The sequence below is a fragment of the Abramis brama genome, assembly GCF_963993115.1.
Source record: "Abramis brama genome assembly, chromosome: 9".
Classification (NCBI taxonomy): domain Eukaryota; kingdom Metazoa; phylum Chordata; class Actinopteri; order Cypriniformes; family Leuciscidae; genus Abramis; species Abramis brama.
The window spans coordinates 30,883,764-30,906,838 of NC_139971.1; the positions used below are offsets into that span (position 1 = coordinate 30,883,764).

The 23,075-nt window shown below is 38.9% G+C and overlaps 1 protein-coding gene across 1 annotated transcript in view; it reads right to left on the reverse strand.

Moving 5' to 3' along the window:
* cmip (c-Maf inducing protein) overlaps nt 1–23,075 on the reverse strand; it is a 37,041-nt gene that overhangs the window by 2,955 nt on the left and 11,011 nt on the right. Inside the window, exons 2-20 of the mRNA XM_084124072.1 lie at nt 17,695–17,820; nt 17,550–17,600; nt 16,475–16,636; nt 15,061–15,102; nt 14,704–14,766; nt 13,619–13,699; nt 13,422–13,525; nt 12,289–12,393; nt 11,052–11,423; nt 9,205–9,270; nt 7,693–7,719; nt 6,864–6,912; nt 6,393–6,500; nt 6,175–6,291; nt 2,620–2,760; nt 2,302–2,349; nt 2,028–2,174; nt 1,252–1,357; nt 388–458 (exon numbers count right to left, since the gene is read on the reverse strand). Coding sequence (XP_083980198.1) covers nt 388–458; nt 1,252–1,357; nt 2,028–2,174; nt 2,302–2,349; nt 2,620–2,760; nt 6,175–6,291; nt 6,393–6,500; nt 6,864–6,912; nt 7,693–7,719; nt 9,205–9,270; nt 11,052–11,423; nt 12,289–12,393; nt 13,422–13,525; nt 13,619–13,699; nt 14,704–14,766; nt 15,061–15,102; nt 16,475–16,636; nt 17,550–17,600; nt 17,695–17,820 — 1,986 coding nt within the window. The remainder of the gene's footprint in view (nt 1–387; nt 459–1,251; nt 1,358–2,027; nt 2,175–2,301; nt 2,350–2,619; nt 2,761–6,174; nt 6,292–6,392; nt 6,501–6,863; nt 6,913–7,692; nt 7,720–9,204; nt 9,271–11,051; nt 11,424–12,288; nt 12,394–13,421; nt 13,526–13,618; nt 13,700–14,703; nt 14,767–15,060; nt 15,103–16,474; nt 16,637–17,549; nt 17,601–17,694; nt 17,821–23,075) is intronic.

Genomic DNA, 23,075 nt, shown 5'->3' on the forward strand with positions numbered 1-23,075 from the left:
GTTCCTGGTTCAACATGCTTTGTCGTTCCTGGAAAACATTCCTATCTGCCCATCATTCTCTGATTTTAGGGTCAAGTGTACAATTGATTGATCTATTGTTGAACCAGGTTTTACTTGTGTAAATCACATTGTGCACATAGGCAATAAAAAATCGGCTGCATGATAAGACTTAAAGGTGAATGTGTAATTTATGCACCATTAGTGTCACCAAATGGAATTGGGAAAGTAGAGACTGTCTGTGCTGGTTGTAATGCTCAAACAAATGGATGTTTTGAAAGCACCACAGAATCACAGTATTTAGATTTTTTTGGGGAAATAAACATTACTGATTAAAGTTTAGGGTCGGTAAGATTTTATGTTTTTGAAAGAAGACATCAAGCCTCTTACCTTCAGGTCCTCATAGGTGTCTGCAGTGAGTTTAGTACTGTTCATATTCAGGCTGCACAGGCTTTTCATAGCTGCAAGGTAAAGTTGAAATAAGTTAGTTGTCCTACATGTTAACTAATATAAACCATAAATGTGTCAGGAGTCCGGACACACACTAAAGGCTCTTTACAATCAAACATTTTTTGTTTTCTGCATTTGTTAAATGGATAGTTCAGCAAAAAAATGTAAATGCTGTCATTTACTCGGATGCTTAGACGCATACAACAAAAATAGATGATGGTTTATGTGTCTACGCAAAAAAAGAAAAGAAAAAAAAAAGCTGGGTAAAGTTTGGGTAAAGTGAAAGGACCTGACTGAAATTTGAAAGCTGATGATCTTCTTCTATTAAATCTCATTTGTACTTGCGGTCAAATTGTGGCCAGGCATAACAGCATGTCTGAAAACCCACTGGTTCTTGTGCGCATTACGTGACGTGGCAAAATTAAAAACACGACAGCAAATGACATTTGAGATCTACGGCAGAGAGGAAAATTATCTGCGAACAATGACTGTGGTTTCAGAAGACTTGGACTAGCGTGCATGAGTCACATTTTATGATACTTTGGAGCTTGACGTTATAAATCACCATCCACTTCTGCAACTATATATGAAAAACAGAAGCTCGGACATTGTGTTCTTATTTTTTTCTTAAGAAAGTAAGTCATACTGGTCTGGAATGACATGAGGGCAAGTAATTCATGACAGGATTTTCATTTTTTTTAATGATTTTGGACACCTTTTGGACTCTTCAGTTCAGCAGCAGCTGTTTTTTAACAGTTCAGAATGAAGGTAGCTGGATATAAGGTGTGTGTAATGCGCTCTTACAGCTGAGGGAGAGCAGGCCAGCGTCCGTGACTGGAGTCTCACACAAGTTCAGAACCTGCAGACAGGCCAGATGCTCTGAGAGCAGACGGAGCCCTGCATCTCCAAACTGAAAAAGAAAAAACGAGTCAATAAATGTTTGAGAACGTAACAAAAAAAGTATACTTTTATTCAGCAAGGACACAGTAAATTGAACAAAGGTGACAGTATTATAATACTGATCATCATAATAATTTGTAACATTATAATCCTAACAGTCATGGCCGGATATACCTTATTTTGTGACATTGTGACAATTTTTGGGCAGCCCCAATACCCCTACAAACTTGTATGGTCAGATACTTGTATGAGTCATTATATTATTAACATTCTAATAATTCATCAAAGAATCCTGACCAAAATGTATCATCGTTTCCACAAAAATATTAGGCAGCACAATTGTTTTCAACATTGAGAATAATAAGAAATGTTTCTTCAGCAGCAAATCAACATATTAGAATGATTTCTGAAGGATCGTGTGACTGAAGAAGACTGGAGTAATGGCTACAGAAAATTCAGCTTCATCACAGAAATAGTTTTTACTGTTTTTTGAACAAATAAATGTAGCCTTGGTGTGCATAAGAGACTTCTGAACTGTATTTACAAAGCATTGGGATAGTGCTTCCTGATTCTAAACTCACACAGCTCCTTGTTCAAGAGCACATTTGCTAGACTGTTATATAATAGTGGAGATTCTCTGGAACTATTGGACTGTGGAATGAGCAGAAGTAAACAGAGACCTGGGTGGACCACAGGTTGAGCTGTTTGAGGGATGGCAGTTTGATGAGCTGTTCGGCGCAGGCACTGGTGACGTTGGTGAACGCCAAGCTGAGGTTCTCCAGATTGCCGAAGGAACCGGAGCTCAGCAGACGAGCCAAGTCAGCATCCTATTGTAAAAAATACGAGGGGAAAAAAGCCTTGAGAAAGAATTTATGGTACTGTCTTTCACTAAGAAAACAACAGCATGGATGCAAGCACAAACACGCATTGTAATTTACACAAACACACACTCACCGTAGATTTAGAGGGCAGAGTGAGTCGAGTAGGACCTCCTTTTCTTTGCTAAACAGAGAGAAAGATATTACTAGTTCTGCAGTTTTCAGTTCAAACAACAGGTGGCGCTTGAGAGTCAGCACTATATACGTAGGAAGTTCGTAAATGGGTCACTTCTGTCTTTCTGTTAATGGGAGCACTGCGTTAAACCAACAGTCAGAGCTCGGCCTGTGAAGGCAGCAATGACTGCTCAATGACTGGGCCACTGTGTTATCGAAATCTGCACGTGGCGGTGAAAATATCTCGGTGTTGATTTGTGAAATTGGTTTGTGCACTCACCAGTTCTTTAAGCTCCCTCTGCCTGTCGCACAGCTGCTCGTACATGCGCAGACCGACCTGGGTGCTCTCCAGGGTGGAGATGATTTGTAGCTGAGTGTCCTTGTTCTCTATGATGTTATACTCCAGCATCAAACACAAGATCTGCACGGCAGAAACACAGGGATGAATGTTTTATCCTACATGCACTACTCTTCACAGATAATGTAGTGAGCTGCCTTGCTGTCAACTTGGAAAGGATCTGATCCATTTCAGGGGCAACAACCCTTAACGGCCACTTTCCAGAAACCATGTGCTGCAGAAACTGTTCCTAATGTGACACACTTGTCTAAAGGTCTAAAACTTCAGAGAAATTTTGCAGGCAAAAAGGTATTTTGTCTAATGTCAATACCGTTGCAGTGTATGTATCATAGAAGTCACTTTGTTGGGCAACACAACACACAAATTTGTGTGAACCAGTTGCGAAATCCACGCAGGGAAATGTTTCGCCAAAAATCTCACTCAAAGTTCCCAATTGTGTGGATTCCTACTGAAACAACTGGATTTCACTCGCGAAAATTTGTAAAGCGACGGTAAATGTGACCGCACCCTATCGCTTGCCGTTGATTCCAGTGGAATTTGACGTCTGAACGTTGTTAAACTAGCAAAGTTAAACTTAACTCTAATAAACATAGCGCAAACAAATATCGGATGAAACTGTAAAATATCAGCTGATGTTTAAATTAGACTTTAATCATTGCAATGCATTCTGGGATTGCCAAATACACAAGGGATACATGCAATGTTGTGTTCCTGGATACATCGTTGGCCACAATGTAATCAGAGTGTCGACTAACTGGTCCACTTTACTGTTTATTCTGGTCTAGAACTGCCAACTTAAGACTTTAAAGCCACACCGCGGACTTTGTGACCTAAAGAGTTGACGCATACGAGTTATTTTAAATGATTCCTCAGGCCAATATACAGCGTTTGACACTATTAATGCTCCGAGCGGGGCTGCCCTCTTGAAATACCGCCTATGTAAGTTTGGAGAAGACGGACCGTCGTTGGCCAGGTCATGTGACCTGGAGAACGTATCGCTTTACGGCCATCACGTGACCATAGGCTCTGATATACTCATGGAGCAGACTTTTGCGACAGTGCTGCGGCGCTTGTGGCCTCTAGGGGCGCTAGACGTGAAAGTTACAGGTCTAGCGCCCCTAGCGCCCGCAAAAGTTCCGCGGTGTGGCTTTAAGTGATCAATTACCGTTTATTTTGTTTTTTTCCCATGTTGTTTATGGGCGAGCTTAACTGAAATAGATCATACTACAACAACAGATGGCTGAGGGAAAAAACACACAACTGCAACAGTTTACGCAAAAAAACAGGAAAAAAGCAAAAGCAAAAATGTGCTTAAAATTTCTGTCTGCATTAAAATATAGATTATTTAAAGCAGAATATACAATTCTGCACATCTTGTTTACTAAGCCTAGTTGTTATTTCTTCCTCAGAAGCATTCATTAGTACCTTGTAAACACAACTTTGTTTCTCAGGAAGTTGCATAATGCTTGCCAATCAGATAAAACCGGTCAGTGAACAGACTGTGGGCAATCTTTGGTCATGTCCTTTAAAGCCGAGACTAGAAAAACTGTGTCCAAAATCAGCCTTTAAATAAGGTACAGCCCAGGGTTCTCAAGTCTCATGCATTGGCCGTGAGACACGCAATTCAACCAGTTCACACGACCCATAAATTTTCACGCCACTCCATGTATTTCTCACGCTGAAAAGGCAATGCCAACCAAGTTGTCCTGCAAGCTTTATATATAACGTTGTGTACGAGGCGCACGCACCATACGTTCGTTACTAGGTAACCAACAACATCGCGCGAACGCGCTGGGTTTGTGCTGGTGTAATGCATTGGTCAAAAAAAGTCAGCGTTAGTTTTTTTTTTTCTGACAGACCAGCCCAAACACGTAGATCAGCGGCCCATTGGTTTTTTCTTGATTGACACTGGGCTGGCCCAATCACAACTTTAAACGAGTGAGTGAGCGTGCAGCAGTGTCAGTGTGTATCTGTCAAAATAGTCAGCGAGATGGAGAAGAAACGCAAGGAATGTGCAGAGAAATAGCGTGAAACAATAGAAACAGGCCCTTAAAGCAGACACTGTAAACTGTGTCAAAATATACAGTATGTTTTCTGACCTTCATCAGCTCCAGCGGCAGATGATGATAGTGAGGAGGATCAGGAGAGATATGAGAAAGTGTAGAGTCTGCGGTAAGCAGAACTACTTTCAAAACACTTAGGCTATGTCATGAGTGTAGGAACCCATAACCCAGTTACAGATTATTTCCACATCTGCATAGTTGACGATTACCGCAATTCACTAGAAATTTAATGAGAGGCGTTTGTAAACTACGGTGGCCGAGAGGATGCCAGGGCCAGGGCCGATTTTTTGTCCCAGACGGGCCCACTATATGATCATTGGGGGGGCGGGGATAGGCAGGGGCGGGGCTCCATTAGGGCTCCTCCCCTAACCGCATGTGATCTCACTCCAAGCTTTTGATAAAACTTGAGAACCCTGGTACAGCCATTTGTAGTGGAGTCCGAAACCATAGTGGACGTTATCGAGTGCACTCATTTAATCCTATAATGCACCCCGAACCCCCCCCAGAAGGACAGAGGTCCACCCACCACAGTTTTACCAAAAATCCTGTAAGAAACACGGGTATTGCTATGCCAATGCAGCTTATAGCTTGTTTTTTGGATTCATCACTGTGGAGTATAGTTCAACTGTATTAATAAATGTCAAATTTTTACTTATTTCATCTGTTAACTCTCACTTGTTCCTATACTCACTCATTACATGGCATTAGTGGTTTTAAGGAATAGGAGATGGTATGCATATATTTAAGGGTGTGCAAAGATGGGTGGTGTTTATGATCATATAGTGGGCCAGTCTGGGCCAAAATGCCAGGGCCGATTTTTTGTCCCAGACGGGCCCACTATATGATCATTGGGGGGGCGGGGCTCCATTAGGGCTCCTCCCCTAACCGCATGTGATCTCACTCCAAGCTTTTGATAAAACTTGAGAACCCTGGTACAGCCATTTGTAGTGGAGTCCGAAACCATAGTGGACGTTATCGAGTGCACTCATTTAATCCTATAATGCACCGCAACAACAAGTGTACAAATGATGTACACTCAACAGCAAGAAAATACCCATAATGCACTGTGAGGGTTGTGCTGAACAGATTTTACTACTGTAGCTGCCGGCTTGCTAAGTTTTAATTCATTATTAAACAGCAATCAGAAACTATGTAAAAGCGGCTGCCCTTCAGGCTTCGAATTCGCTCGCTCGTTTTTATTCACTCCTTCAAGTGGACTATATTAGTGGAGTAAAATAGGGAATAGTGAATGAGGTTATAGGAGGCGATTTCAAACACAGCTTAGGTTTTAGATGCTAGCAGTCTACTGTTTTTGAGGAGCCTTTGGGTTGAACCGTTCATGATGCCAAAAATGTGTTACGTAGGTGGGTACCTTAATTCATTTCATCTCAAAGCAACAGTTAGTGATTTGTACCTCCACCATGGTCTGGTTCCCCCGCAGGGCCAAGAGCATGCAGGGTCCAAGTTTATTTTCAGCCAGCGACAGTAGAAATTTCTTCGTCTTGTAGCAGGAGCCCATGAGGATGTGGACCTGTGAGGACGAACAACATCAAACCATTAAAGTAGATATAGCGGCAGGACAAAGACTAAACTAAATGAGACATCTCGTATTTCAAACAAACACTTTCATACCATGCTAGCAAACAACTCTCCGTCATCGTCGCAAGCTACGCCTCCTGGACTGTAGAGCTGGAACCACCCGTCTTTACCAGAGCGCACGCTGAGCAAACAGGAGTGGACCTGTGAGAGACACACACACACACACATGCATTTACAAACCATTACTAAGCCTATAGTGGAAATATTAAGTACACTGTAAAAAAATATTACTATGATTATTTATCACAACTTAAAATTCAATATTAGAATAAGAAATAATGTATTGTTTCAACTTAAAAAATGTTTGTGCTTGACTTAAAATATTAAGTGCAGTTAACTTTAGTTTAGTTTAATTAAATTGGATATATCAGTATTTCGGTTATCTAAACACTTTTTAAGTTGTTATATCTAATTGCAGCAACATTTCTTTTTACAGTGTAAGCATTCGACTGAACCTGTAAACTAAACAACACCCTTTCTGCAAACAGCAGTTTCCTGTCTCACCTCTTGTCTGGGATCTTCAGCAAACCTCTGAATGACATATTTCAGCTCTCTGTTACAAAAATAAAAAACAGCAGATCTGTTAGATGACAAAAATTGCCGAAAACAATTATAACAAACCTGTATTACTTTTTCTCAACAACAGATTGCCCTTTCCCATGCAAATACAATGAAAAAGGACCGGAAGCTTCAAAAAGATGCAAAAGCACCATAAATGTATAATAAAAATGGGTTAATTTTAAAAAGAGCTAGTGAGGATGTCAAAATTTTCAGTGAATAATGACAAAGTGTGTTCCTCAAAAGCTGTAGTATGGATTCAGAAATATTTTATGGTGCATTTGTGTTGTTTAGATTTTGACAAACTCAACATGACTGAGCAGGACACTTTTAAAAACATCTTTTGTTTTCCACAGAAGAAAGAAAGTCATGCAGGTTTGAAACGAAATAAGGGTGAGAAAATGATGACTGAATTTTTATTTTTGTATAAACCATCCCATTAAGTATCATAATGACTCAAACCCCTAAAGGAATGAATTAAAAAAATTTAAATTCCATCATCATTTACTCACCCTCATGTTGTTCCAAACCTGTGTTACTTTTTTTTTTCTCCAGTGGAACATTACGGAAGATATTTTGAAGAACTTTTTGAAGAAAAAAGTCATACAGGTTTGGAACGACATGAAGGCGAGTGTTTTCATTTTTGAGTGAACTATCCATTTAACAAACCAGATTGCTAGTCACTGACATTTCATATCTTAAATCCTTATTTAAGCATCTCTCTAAATAGTTCTGTATACAGTAGGAGGGTAATGTCACTTATAATGTCACTTACTTTGTAAATTTGGCATGTGCGAGGGCCCTGGAGAGGAGAGAGCAAAAAGAGAAAAACATTGACTTGACTCGGGTACACAAAAAGAGAGGGTGTCGTCATTCAACATAATTACACAAGTTGCTTTCTGAGTCTACATGTAGGCGTGCTTGCCTTAACACGCACAGTGATACAATTTCAAGTCATCTAAAGTGTTGTGCATGTGTGTCTGGGAGGACTTCATCAAATGTTTTGCATGTGAGCTCTGGGATGCTGTTGTGTTCTAATGAAGGCTGAAAGCTCGGCGTGGCGTACGAGCGCAGGTGAGCCCCCCACCTGTGGCAACTGCAGGGCTCTGCAGAAGACCTGTAATGATGTGCTCTGTCCTGCAGGGCCAATTACAGGAGCCACAAAGGACCCGAAACGCCTCACCCAATACCCACAATCCCACTGCAGAGCCCTGCTGTGGCTCGCCCACGTCAGTACTCTCCCCTGCACGTACACAGAGAGCCCCTGGTATCGTTATGTAGGCTACACATTCAAAACATGAATTCATATTGTACATACACTTACCGTCCAAAACTTTGAGGTCGAGACGTTTTTAAGTTTTTTTAACGAAGAAAAAAAGGCTGCATTCATTTACCCAAAAATACAGTTAAAATAGCAATATTGTGAAATACGGTTACAATGTAAAATAGATGGTTTCTTTTTTGAATTGTCATTTATTTCTGTTATTTCTGTGGCAAAGCTGAATTCAGCAGTTCATGATAATTTCTTTTCAGGATTCTTTGAGGATTATAATGTATTCCTCAGAAGCATTCATTAGTACCTTGTAAACACAACATTGTTTCTCAGGAAGTTACATATTGCTTATGCTTGCCAATCAGATAAAACCGGTCAGTGAACAGACTGTGGGCGATCTTTGGTCATGTCCTTTAAAGCCGAGACTAGAAAAACTGTGTCCAAAATCAGCCTTTAAATAGGGTACAGCCATTTGTAGTGGAGTCCGAAACCATAGTGGATGTTATTTAATCATTTATTTGAAATGCATCCTTGTTAATTAAAACAATAATAAAAAAAAAATAATAATAAAATGCTTACTGACCCCAAACTTTTGAACAGTTGCATAGGTGTTCTTTGGAGCATAAAAAACAAATTCGTATTAAAATTTTTAATCAATACAGATGCTTTTCAACTTTTCTTCATCTTTTTGAGTGTCAGATGATGCAGTCTTGATCAGACTGGCTAAAATGTGCTCATTAGTTGCTGTTACTGCGGGCCTATAGAGTAATTTAATCAAATTCTGATCCAATTCGCCACTGCAATGGTGTGTAAAAAACAAGTTCTACAGTAAATAGAAACATAAACGCGATGGGAGTGGAGCTAAATTGCAGCAGCTATAATTGTTTTCAGCATTATCTATTCAATTTCAATTTCTAATTGTGTGGCCCTAGTTAAGAGTTAAAACAGACATCATGCAACCAATTACAAAGAAAGCAACTGTGAACAGGATGGGAAGGGAGTAAATGCCCTTACTCTTTCGGGAAGGGGATGGGTTGAAGCAGGCTGGCCAGTGCTGGTCTCCAGTCATCGTAGTCCGATCTGCAGAGAGAAAAGGCCAGAGGAGAAATTAGAGATTCAGAGGCAGGAAGAGCGAGAAGTGGAGAAAATAAGAACCTTATGTAAGATTGGCCAGTAAAAGCTGAAACCTCTTTGGCCCTGCTGTGATCTGCAACCGGATGGTTCATAATAAAATCAGATAAAGGAGGTAAAGGCTAAAAATGGATTCCGTTCAATGAATCTGTTATAAATATGCAGACAGGTTTATGGTCACTCCTCCCTGTGATTATAGTGGAGTCTGCTTTTTTATATACCGAAATGATAATTTATACACCACGTGGGACGATTAGCAGTGTTAAAGAGTAACTAACTAAAAGTAGCATTGCTACACTACATTTTTCAGTGCAAGCTGTTTTTAAAATAGCGTATGTTTTACTGTAAGCTAAGAGTTTACACAATAGGTAGTTGTGCGCTGAGGCTACGCCGCCTTTAACGTGGAAATGTTCTGCGGTTCCTTTCTTCAGTTTAGTCCATCAAGGTCAGATGCGAGTAAAACATGAACATACTATCTGCTTTATAGAAGAAATTGAAGCTGTAATTCTAATTGAAAGCGATACTAGCAATGCTTCTTCATGTTTAATACTGTAAAGCTGCTTGCTTTATAGCAATACATTGTATAAAGTGTTATATAAATAAACGTGACATAACATGACTGGAGTGTCGAATTACAGAGCTTCAGATCAGGTGCTTTCTTAACTGCTGTTTTCTCACCGCTGTCATTTTTGTTGCATGTTTATTTTGTTATTAAGAGGAAAGCGCGGAGCACAGATTTACAGATTCATCCAAATGGCGCTCTCAGAAGCTTTGGCAGCACTGGGATGTTCGCTTCCAATACTCATTGTCCGTAGAATAGACAGACAATACCAGCTGCGCTTTCTCGCTCTCCCATCTCTCAGACGGTGAGTTACACACAAACCCGCCTCCCCTCACTCCCTCGTTTCATTTGTTCTGGATGAATATAGTTGGTGTTACAGGGCTTGATTTTCAGCGTGGGATTGTGCATAATTTTACTCATTCCCGCAGATTTTGTGCTTACACCCAAAGTGCACACATCTAAAGCTGCCTCCGTATTAAATAGAGTACTTTTTTGCGCTTAAACAGTCAAATACACACAAAATAATGCTTGTGTGCGAGTATCCTCATTAACACAGTCAGTTGTGTTTTAAGTGAAGGTACGTACAGAGTTGAGAAACGCATCTGTAATAGTATAATGAATCCGTGCGTCAGTTCTTAAAGGTGACAGCAGCCTAATATACCAGCTGCCAAATTATGAGATAGTAGTAAAAATATCTACATAGCAGGTTTTCCCCATGGTATCGATATCAAAATTGTGGTCAGTGAAAATACTGAGTGACTAGTAACTTCGGAAAACCACCAGCTACAGTGGCTGGTGAGCAAAAAAGTTAAAAAGTCAAGCCCTGTCTATATATAAATCATAATAATCTAATCATTATCTAAATGTGATCATGCCCCAAAAAGCTTCAATGTAGTAGCTCCTTGTTAGTAACTTGTAGTGTAGCTAACTGGTAGATGGTAGTTTAACTTCATTAAATTACCAATAGAATGTACTTTGGCAAGCTCATCAATCAGAATAAAATAAATTTAGCATTATTTATTTGAGGTCCTGTGATGAGGCCATTTACCTCTACCATGTGAGCAGGTTTGACAGCCATTACTGCCTAGAGTAACATCTTAAGACTGGACGGACACATGTATAATTAGAGCGGAAAAACAAAACAAAGATCCAGTGACGGCATACTTACAGCATCTTGAGGATGAGGGCGAAACAGCCCAGCACTCTGTCGGCGTGGGCAGGCAGCTGAATGGACAGGGCATTGAGCGCAGGGCTGACCAGCAGACAGTCGATCAGGTTGGGCTCGCTGTCGCCCTCAGCAGGGGCCTTGCGCAGTGTGTTAGCGGTGTTGTTGTTGCGCTCCAGCTCTACTAGGATCTCGCTGGAATTGACGATGGAAGGTGGGGGTGAAAGGGGCAGGGCAGGGGGGGGAGACAGGGTGGTGGTCAGGGGTGGCGTGGGCGGCTCAGGCCGCAGCAGCCGCAAAGGCATGGGCGGTTTTCTCTCACTTTGCTGCTGACAACCATTTCGGATTTCCTTGAGACTGGGAGAGTTGTCCCGACTAACAGAAAGAGAAAGAAAAAGATAAGACATAAACCACTTTCCATGAATTAAACTATTTTTTGTATTATATACACACTACTGTTAAGGTTTGGTAAGATTTTCTTAATTTTTCTTAAGGAAGCCTCTAATTCTACCTAGAAAACCTCTGGTTGACAGTCAACATTTTCTAAAGGTCAATCACCATTCACTTACCATTAGTTAAAAAAAAAAAAAAAAACCTTTAATAAATTTGAATGTAATATTATTATTATAGAGTATTAGGCCCTTTCCATGGAAATTGCCATATTTGCATGCAGTCATACACAAATCACCAGGTGTTTAATTTGCTATACAGCCACTGTATTTGACTTTATTTGACTAACAAGTAACTATTGGACATCTGATTCTGGAAGAACAAATGAAACTTTGACATGAACTTTACAGTAGTTACAGAAATTTGTCGAAAGACCATTGGAGAGTGAAAGAGAGAACAGATAGCAACAAAAAAACAGAGATGGGGCAGTGCAAGGAAGCCTGGGGAGTGAGCTTTGACATGTCTCACTCTCTTGAGTAATTGTGAATCATGGAAACTTTTGAAAATAGTTCCTTATTCCTCTCAGGTGGGTGCACGCGACACAGAGGCTCAAAGTGACGACACAAACAGGACAGCTGAGACCAAAAATGTCACTACAGCCATGTCGTTGTTTGACAGACCAATAAAAGCAGTTGGAAATGACAGCGCGAGTATTTTAAGACGATTTAAGAACGGCACATACAATTTGGTGCCATTGAGACGGCAATTATGATTCAGAGAAATGTTTTGAGCACAGGTCCCAGGGGTACATCACATCTCATGGGTTGGAAAACCAGTGAATCGGACGCACCTGTTGATGAACTCTTCGTAGCAAGAGTAGATGGCAGCAAGGCACACCGCCACGAGATTGGGGAGAACCCGAGGATGAGGGCACTGTCCGGTGGGACCGTGCATGCTGTAATAAAACATGTAAGAAAAGGTCAGGTTAGTACAGCTCCTGTGTTCAAACGCACACAAAATGACAGCTAAAAGAAAACAAAGCTGTAACAGGAAGTAAGCGCAGGGCTTGGTCCTAAACAGACCATTAAAATGACACAGTCTGATAGATAAAAGGACGTTACAGTTTGTGTAAATATGAAGGCCTGTTCTTTGTACGTCAGTGAGGGGGAGTCAGGATAAGGTAACATTGTGTCCTAACAAGATTCCAAGCTTTTATCGCTTGCCGCATTGCATCGGGTAAGGTCACGTTTTCTGAACTACAGTTTTGCCTGCAGTAGGCTTGCTGCAATAGTCTGTGTTACCGGTGTTACACGGTGTTCAGCCGCAACACCGGTTACATCACTTGCCCCCCCTGTAGTTTAGATTTTTTTTTTTTATAGTAATAAAAATTACTTAGTTCAGTTAGAGAACAGACACTACAATTAAAATGTCTGCTCGATGCAGCAATAGCCAAATGAGAGTCGCAGCACAGATCAGCAGCAGGAGACCGACTTAATTTATCAGGTGACGAGAGTCACTAGCTGACTGACAAGACGATGGCGAAAGATTTGGTTTCAAAGCGAAATGTAAAAGCACCTATTTGCAATATTTGGGATTTAAACACAATTATAAAAGGGAAGCTGCAATGCGTTAGTTGTGTTTTTCATTAAGAATAATAATGAACCCACCATTCAAGCAATAGCCACCCCAGAATTGCTGCTAATTCGTCCGCATGTGAGCGAATTCATAATGGTGCGTGAGCAGAGCTAGTGTTTTCAGTTAATTCCTATGGAAGTTGATCTTAACCGTACACAGTTTATTTTTGCTTAATTAGCGAGGTGAAAAAGATGGAAAAACTCCAACGTCTCCCAGATCTCCTCCCCAATATTACCGGTGTTGTCAAATGGCGATTAACTGGTGGGGAAATTCTCTCACCGTCACATCCCTAGCCTGCAGGAAAAGTGATTTGTGTTTGTATAAGGGAGGAAAAAAAACGTCACCCACCTGTGAATGAACTTCTTGACCACTTCCATGCCAGCGTTTAGTTCATTCAGAGCCAAAATATACTCCTGAGTAAAGAGACGGAGTCTGGGGCATTTCCCAAAGTCCTGGATCGAGAAGAAAAGACCAGGAGAGTCAGTCAATGATGGTGCGGTGACGCGTGAATTCGAAAGCACATCTGGCGTAGTGCGCACACCCACCATGTTGTGTTTGAGGATTCTCTGAACCACAGGAGTGAACACTTCAATCACCACCATCGACCGAGGACGCTCCCTACAGTGCTGCATAGAGGAACACAATAAAAACCAATCTCGATTAATATATATATTATTCTTAATCATCAGAATCATTTAAAAAATGACTTGGTAAAGTGTTGATATCAGACGATATCATTATAATATGTGACCCTGGACCACAAAACCAGTCACATGGGTACATTTTTTTGAAATTGAGATTTATACATCATCTGGATAAATAAGCTTTCCATTGTTTTTTTAGGATAGGACAATATTTGGCTGAGATACAACTGTTTGAAAATCTGGAATCAGAGGGTGCAAAAATAACGAAACATTGAGAAAAAACGGCTTTAAAGTTGGCCAAGTTGGCCGATTTACTCACAAAAATAAATGTTTTATATATTTACGGTAGGAAATTTACAAAATATCTTCATGGAACATGATCTTTCCTTAATATCTTAATGATTTTTGGCATAAAAGAAAAATCAATCATTTTGACCCATACAATGTATTGTTGGCTTTTGCAACAAATATACCTGTGCGACTTGTGACTGGTTTTGTGATCCAGGGTCACATATGCTAATTTGCTGCTCAAGAAACATTTCTTATTACTATCAATGCTGAAAACAGTTGTGCTGCTTAATGTTTTTGTGGAAACCATGCTACTTTTTTCCCAGAATGAAAAGTGCAAAAGAACAGCATTTATTTGAATTTTTTTTTTTTTTTTTTACATTCTAAATATATTTATGGTCATTTAGGGTCATCACTTTTGATACATTTTATGTGTTCTTGGTAAGTATTAATTTCTTTCCAAAATAAAAATTGTTACAAATATTGATAATGCCAAATCCTAGTGGGTAAAATACTTAATACTTAACAAAATTAATGGTACTTTATGACTGTTTTCTCTTTTAATTGAAATGTATTGAACAAGCCATAAGATTTTAAACAGTAAAAAAATGAAAGATTAAAAAATAAACTACTATTTCAGGTTTACAATACTGAACTCATCTGTTCCCCTGAAGAATAGCCAGAATCATCACATTTACCTTGCAGAAGAATTCACACAGGTCGGGGGGAGGGTGGTTATTCTCCAGCAGGGGTGCGATGGCCTACAGACAGATTCTAACCATTAGTCACCTTCCCCACAGACATGTAGAGTCTTGTTTCTTTTCATCCACATTTACAGGAACTGCATAACCTTCAGAGGCTAGTCCAGCACATCTGTGCATGCATGTCTTGTTTCTATGGCAGTACACTACATTTTCAAATTAATTTTATTCTAGAGCAGATTTCACTGAGCCTTAAGACACATCACGTAACCCTGCCTTCGTTAGAAATGGAGTTTAACACTCATGTGTGAATGTCTTTTCATATTTTCTTTATAAAGAAGCAGTCCCACTCACCACAATGATGTTCTCATGGTCCTGAGCGCTGAGGTTAGTGTTCTGGGAAGGAAATGACATGAATGCACTGTTGAGAACTCATCGGCCAGTGATATCACGGCTAAGTGACTCAAAAACCAGCAATCCCTATTTTTAAAATGTTAATGCCTTCTTGGGAAAGCCTGTGTGATATCTATTTTTAGATCTTTTAAAACGTTTTTTTTTTACATAAATGCTTGGTATATGGGATATTAAAAGACTTAATATTAATCTGCTAATCAAAGTACAGATGCAGTCAATGTTTTCATTTCTGCAAACACTCCGAGGAAAAGGAGATCTTCGTTTTGGAGCAGTTGTGTATTGTTGCCATGTAAAAAAAAAGGCTCAATTAACCACAGCTACAAGGGCAACCACAGTAACTTAACCTGAATATACTGAAGACTCAAAATGAGTGGCAACTAGCACCTCAATTTACAGATGACACTCATAACCAGAAAGGAAAGCAGAATGCTGCTCGAGTTCTAAAAGAAAGATGCCAGCTATACTTTAAGGAGAAACTGGCTGAACGATCAAACATTTGACAAATCTGATGTCTTCAAACAGAAAAGGGACTCTTAAATGCACAAAAAAGTTATTTTAGGGTAGCTATCTAATCACTTATAGCCCTAAATTAGGAGCCAACTTCACAGTTTATATGGTATTCTGTTCCCTACATGTGGTTGGCTCTGTCAAATTTGTGAAAAATGTCTTCACTGTCACTTCAGATTAATTTAATGTGTCCTTGCAGAAAGAAATGGTTAATTTATTTAAAGAAACCTCACTGATCCCAAATGTTTATAGTATAATGTATCTGTTATCAAAAGTACAGTGTTTCAGTTTTTGAAGAATTTTTTTTATGTAAAATTATATATAGAAAATAACCATGTATAAAACAACTAAATATTGTACAAATAAAAGGTATTTCTCATTTGGCAATTTTCTCTTCAAATTTCATAATTTAATTGTAATTGTAAACAAAAATATAAAATTTTATTTCAGCAAAAATCACATCTGACCAATCTGATCTCCTCAATAAGAAAAGTGACTAACAAATGCACGCACATTTTTCTTTTTAGAGTTCAGGGTTGCTAACTTGTCACTTAAATTAAGAGGACCTCTGTCAATATAAATCTGTTTTGTTGCCTGTTTAGTTGGTGAAATTTGTAAATACAATCTCTTAAAAAAGTAATAGCTCACTTATCAATAAGATGCATTATTTGAAGTATCATTATCAATGACATGTGTTACACATCAAAATTTTGGGCAGACATACGAGCAATAATAGTGATGCATGCCTTAGCAAGCACAATTAAATAGAGAAACACTCAGTTCTACCTAAATCTATAATGAATCTTACCTCACCAGTTAGACAGGCATGTAAACGTGTGTGACGTACCTCAGCAAGCAGGGTGGAGATAATGTGCAGTGGTGACTGATGGATGGATTCGTCCTGCAGGGGTGAGGTGAGGGCCATGTCCACCAGGGCCCTGATCTCCTTCAGAACCACGTCCCAGCGGCTCGGGTTATTCAGAACCTTACGGTACTTGTAGATCTTTTTCTGCATATGAATCAGATAACCCAGATTACACACACCTACCTTATAACAATGCGACCAACAGTTATGAAACCAGGACACATTTTACCGCCATAACGCAACAGTGGTTATATACTACATTACAGCGTGAAGTATGTTGTGAATTTACCCAGAAATGAGCTGTGATATTCAGGTTTGGGGATTCAGGTTTAAGATTTAAGTTCTTATTTTGTTCCATTTTATTGGCCTTGTGTATGGATGATTTTTCAACAACAAGCATTTAAAAAAAAATTAAAAATTAAAACACACTTTTCGCACTCTCACTACCAGTTAAATTTGTCTACTAGTATTTGTTTTACTAGCAATGTCCAAAAGTATCTAGCAATGTAGTAGAAATAAATGGACTTTTTAAATTCTTGAACATTTCCACCACATCTAAAAATATGTGTTGGTGGCAGTGCAGAAGAACAATAGAGACATATACATTCACTCACACACATTATATTATATTTTATTTTATAATAATAATAATAATAATAATAATAGCAAAAGTAGAAAATTATAAAAATTATTTCTCACAATAATATTCAAATGGTTAATGACCATTTAATTTTTCCTTCCAAAAACGATTAAGTGTGGAAATATTTCTTTGTCTTGCTAAGACTAAGTGATATTTGTTGTTTCCTTTACATATCACGCCTCATATTTCATATCAATCATGCTCTTATTAAGTGACAAGTATTAACTTTTGATAAATCTTTATCGGGGCAAAATTGTTCACAGTGGAATTGAAGCCACAACAGAGGTACTGAATATGTAATTAAGTAGTGGAAGAAACACCCACATACGTACCTCAGATACTCTCGCTAAAACCATGCAAAATGTCCTTACACCAATGCTTTTTGCAAATCTAGCCTTCCTAGACGTGTTACCTTACCTTCCACTGTATAGAGTGAAACCACTGGTCGCGCAGATAGCTGTTAGCAGCCTGTGAGTGCACACAAACATTCACAAAATGAGTCAGAGCGTAATCGCAACATGAGTGTGTGTGAGAATTGAAACCGTGAGGGGGCTGGAGATACCTGCAGGAGGACCGTCCCTCCAGGGAAGCTTAGCTGGACACAGTATTTGGGGGCATTGTCCCAGGACAACAGCTGCAGGTCCTCTATAGTGCTGTAAGACAGAGGGGCCTCCATGTATCCTGTGGGCTACAGAGACAGGAAGAGACACGTTCATATTTGCAGAAAACTTTCAGTGCTTTAACACCTCTCAAGGCGAACTTGAAGAAACCTTAAAGAAAGCTCTACAGATAACGTCATGGAAGGGTGGTTGTAGGGCTGCTCTATTATGGAAAAAATCATAATCACGATTATTTTGGTCAGTATTGAAATCACGATTATGTAACACGATTATTTCACATGACTTTGGGAACGTGTTGCATTTATTAAAAAGACACGGTAACACTTTACAATAATGTTAATTAGTTAACAGTTAATGTATTAACTAACATGAACTAACAATGAGAAATACATTTGTTACAGTATTTATTAATCTTTTTTATTGTTAGTTAATAAAAATACAGCTGTTCATTGTTTGTTCATGTTAGTTCACAGTGCATTAACTAATGTTAACAAATACAACCATTAATTTTAATAACGTATTAGTAAATGGTGAAATTAATATTAACTAAGATTAGTAAATGCTGTAGAAGTATTGTTCATTATTAGTTAATCTTAACAAAGGTAGTTAACTAATGCTAATTAATGAACCTTATTGTAAAGTGTTACCAAAGACACCTTTCATCAATTCTTAAAAAATCGAAATTTGAACATTTATTGTACTTTTTGAACTATTAAAATAAATAATATATAACAGATAATACTTCAATGAGTATTTTAATAATTCCCGCAGGTCTACCACTTATAATGCGGGAAATTCCCCCGCAAACATTGATTCACTTTAGCATGTAGATTGTATGAGTATCCTAAATGAATCCACACAGACTATAAAATCAAATCAATCATTTTAAAACTTTCTCCAAGACGCAATTTCACAAACCGCGTGAGTGTTCAGCGGTGCTGCGTCTTCTCTCTCTCTCTGTCTCTCAAAATGCGCTGGACAAGGCAAGCGTCGAACCTACACATTCGCGTTTAGGAGTCGGCTCGGGACATGATGGAATTGTCACTTGTACAATCGGACCAGCATTGCATCGTAACTAAAGTTTATCATTTTCACTTCTTTTTAAGTTTTATCAGTTTAAACATTCAAGCTGAGAGAGTTTATGGCATCGGGAGGGGCGGACGTGCGCGTCATTCAGAACAAAAGACAAAATAAGAGCGTTCTTTCAAAACAGAACATGGCAAAATAATCGTTTTTACTCGATTATACTATTTTGGTGATCGTTGGGAGCGAAATTCAATTAATTGCACAGCCCTATGTGGTTGTATAATGTATTACTTTGCATAGAATATGGCTGTGCGGTATGACGGTATATATCGTTACCACGGTAGAAAATGTCAACCCTAACAGATTTTTTTATTCCGTGATACCGCGACATGTAAATAAGTGGGCGTGGTTAACTCGCATGCATGATACACTGAGATTTGTCAGAGAAACATGGAGAAAGCAGATCAAGAGGATCCACAAAGGAATTACGTTTTCTAAAGGGTTGTTGTTAACGTGATATTTTCGGGGGAAAGGCGCAGCAGTCAACTAGAGCAGTGCAGCACCCGTATACAGTTTAGAGGAGTGCACGATCGCAACGGGGAAAGCATGAAGCTTACTTGACAACAACAGTTAATATGTCAATATCGTTACGGATAGAAATAACCTTAAATAATGTATAGTTATCTGCATCTTTCTGTCTCTTTATGTATAGTTACTTTTTAAACACGAAACTCGCATTTAGCATGACACGCGAGCGGTTGCCGTGGTAATGAACAACCTGCTTGTTAAAGCAAATGTATAATCCTGTATCTGAGGCAAAATTACTAAATATGCAGCGCGAGTTATATATTTCTAACTCCAAACAATTTGCCACTGAAACAGCTGATAAAATCTTGCACCGATTCAATGCGTGATTACAACTTGTCACTCAAATTAACCGATCGCATTTTACTGATGCAAAAGACGCGCGCGTGCACACGCACTGAGGGAGCAGGGTGTGTCGGTGTTCACCGAGCTATGTAAAATAATGACGCAGTTACAAGGTGTGTATAATTTACACTACTTAGTCAACACTAACAGTAGCTGCTGTTCGGTTTTCATACTATACTGTTCTCCTAGTCACTTCTAAACTTGATGAACTTGACACTTCTGAACCTCTCTTGATTAAAGCTTTAGGTGACGGGTTGCCAGATATCGCAAAAATAACCAACCAAGCCAATTTATTATGAATAGAATAATTCAATATAAAATATTCAGATATTATAAACTGATTGATGAAGTAAAGCAATAACATGAGATTGAAAAATTATTCAGAAACACTTTATTTAAAGTTGAATTGCTATGAGTTGTATTTAATATCAACCAGTTGGGGGCAGTTCATCTAAAAGTTGATGAGAGTGTTTTGTTTACTATATTTACCTATAAAAAATAGTTTACCAAATAAATAATTTACCAAATAAAAGAAAAAGAAAATTCAAACAAAGTGAAGTACTTTTCATTTCTAAAGTATTTGGGTTTATTTATTATACAAAGCCCCTTTTGTCGATTTTTCGAGAATAACTACATATATAAATAACCATATCGTGAAATATATCATTACCGTGAAATAAAATTAGTCATACCGTGAAACAGAATTTTGGTCATACCGCCCACCCCTAGCATAGAATATCAAATGTTAATAATATGATGATTGCCCTTTGAATGTCACGCTACACCTTCGAAGTTGCATTGTACAACTCTTGACGTACAAATATTTGAGGCAAAGTCCCCCACATAATGACTGTTTCAAACTGCTTCAAAGGTCAGTAGCAAACTTGGTTGAAGTTGAAATTGTTTGAACTTGGAGTTTTGTGTTGCTAGTCACAATGCACAGCCTACATTATGGATTTCAGCATGGCAGGGTTATCATTCTTGTTTTATTTGTATGTATAAAATGACATTGCGAATCTCACAAATGAGAATAACACAAAACTGCAGAAATGAATACAGATTTCATACTTCTACACAAGTTGAAACTATTTGAATTTGGAGTTTGGCTGCATTGGGATTTTTTTCTGCGAAGTAGCATGCAACTTTGAAGAAATTTGATGTTGCATCTTCTTATCTATGCCAGTGGACATAGATTGTGGACAACAGATTATGAACAACTCTTTATACATCTGGTTCTCCATATGGGCCACAAATTTACAGAGAATTTAAGGTTCCCCTTCTTAACAATCTTCATTTGAATTTTGTCACACGCGGGCCAGTTCATTTCTCAGTTCCACTCCTGACTGAAGTGTTGGTGATCACATGACCTCAAATGTCAACAGGCTGTTCCCAATCTCCTTCCCTCTACAATAGCACACTGCAGCTCTTCCTTTATTAGCCGCCCTCCCTTCTTTGCAGCCCGGCAACAGGCTCTTCCATTATTAGCGCCACCCTCCCTCGGCTTCTTTGCACAAACAGGCTATTGCTTTATTTGCGCTGCTCTCCCTCTAGACTCGAACCAAACCACAGTTCCTGTATTTGTGTCAGCCACCCAGTTCAAGCAGAGCAAACAAGCTGTTCCTTTCTTTGACTCATTCTCTCTGCGTCTCTCGCTCGCTCAAACAAACAGGCAGCTCGTCTCCGTATAACCGAATAAAACAGGCCTGTCTTTTATTTACATCCCCCACTCTTAGGTGATAGAGCAACTGGCTGTTCTGCAATAGAGGTCCTGCTCCCTCTGTTGCAGATTCAAGAGGGCCGATTTCTCTTCCTTTTAAAGGGTCGGTGTGAAAAGTATCTATTGAATGATATCTCATTTTCCAAGAAATCAATCAAAAAATCTGCTAGCAGGATTGTGTTGGGTGGAATACGTGAAGCAAAACAAGTGGCCAGAGATGGGAGAAACACAGAAAACTACTGGTCTACTTATCTCTCATAAAATCAGGTTAAATAAGTCACCACAGGGTTTTTTATATATATATACACATACACATACATAAAAGGCTGTCATATCTACAATATCCTGTATGACAAAGTGCCGGCAACTTGCGGTGAGCTTGATGTTCTATCTGCTTATCTTTGTCACTGTCCTTTCCTCTCTCTCTCTCTCTCTCTCGCTATCTGTCCTCCTTTCCACATCTCTGTTCCAAGAAGTCCTCTGATTCTTCTTCCTTCGTCTCATTCAGCCAGTTTTTCATGGTGCAATTCTTCTTTAAGGAGGACTTCAATAGCTCTCCTCTCACCATTGCTATGTTGCCATGGAAACAAAGAGATGAAATAGAGACATATGTTTTTTTTTTTTTTTTGTTACCAGGGAGATCCAGATGGAAAATGATGGGGAGAAAAACATCAGTGTGTTCAGGTGGCGTCTCTATAACTGACAAACTGATCTTGGAGATCTTAGTTTACTTATTAGATCATTTATTTGCTTATTTATTTACTTGTTACTTTTTCTTTACTCATTTAATTATTTCCTTTGTGTACCTGACTCAGAATATTCCATTTATTAGGCCTATGGCTGTTGTGTTGTTAATAAAGCATTAAAAACCGAAGAGTATTTCAACATGTCAGCGGGAAACTTACGAACACATAGTATCCTCTCATTTTACAGATGCAGCATTTTGACTGTAGTTCTGCACGAGATGAGAACACATTTGTGTAATATCTTGGGTCAAGAAAGAGCGTTTGAGATAAATTTCCTCCTTCCTATAGCTGCCGCGAAAAGCTTGCTTTATCACGTGCATATGCGCACTTCAATAAGCCCAAAAGAAGAAGGTTAATGTGTTTACATGGCGGGAGAAATCGGGGTAAGGGGTGTCAATCTGTTTATGCTTAAGCCGTTAAGGAAAACGGGTTAACGCGTTTACATGACCACATGAATTGTCGATTTAAGCATAATCGGGTTAATAAAAAGCACATGTGCATTTAAACACACTCACTTAATTCCCTGAAAGTAAAAGTAAAAGCAAAAACTGACCAAACTGTCGCTGCCTTAACGGCGCATTCTCTCAGAGATGACGAGATGTAGCATATCTACCTCAACAAGCTGATAACGGTAGCCTATATCAACTATCTTAAGTCACTGGCTTAAATGTGGACCATACATTAATGACACTGAAAAAATTAGAAGAATCAATATTATTATTATTAGAATAATCTGTAATTGTTATTAGTGTCATTAAATGTTTTGTTTATGTGCTATGGTAACAAAACAAAATGCTGACGAACCAAGATGCCGTTTTCAACTTAAACAACAACTGTATAAGAATGATGCGTCTCTTTTATAACAAGCACTCTTGACAATTTGTGAATAGATCACCTCGCAATT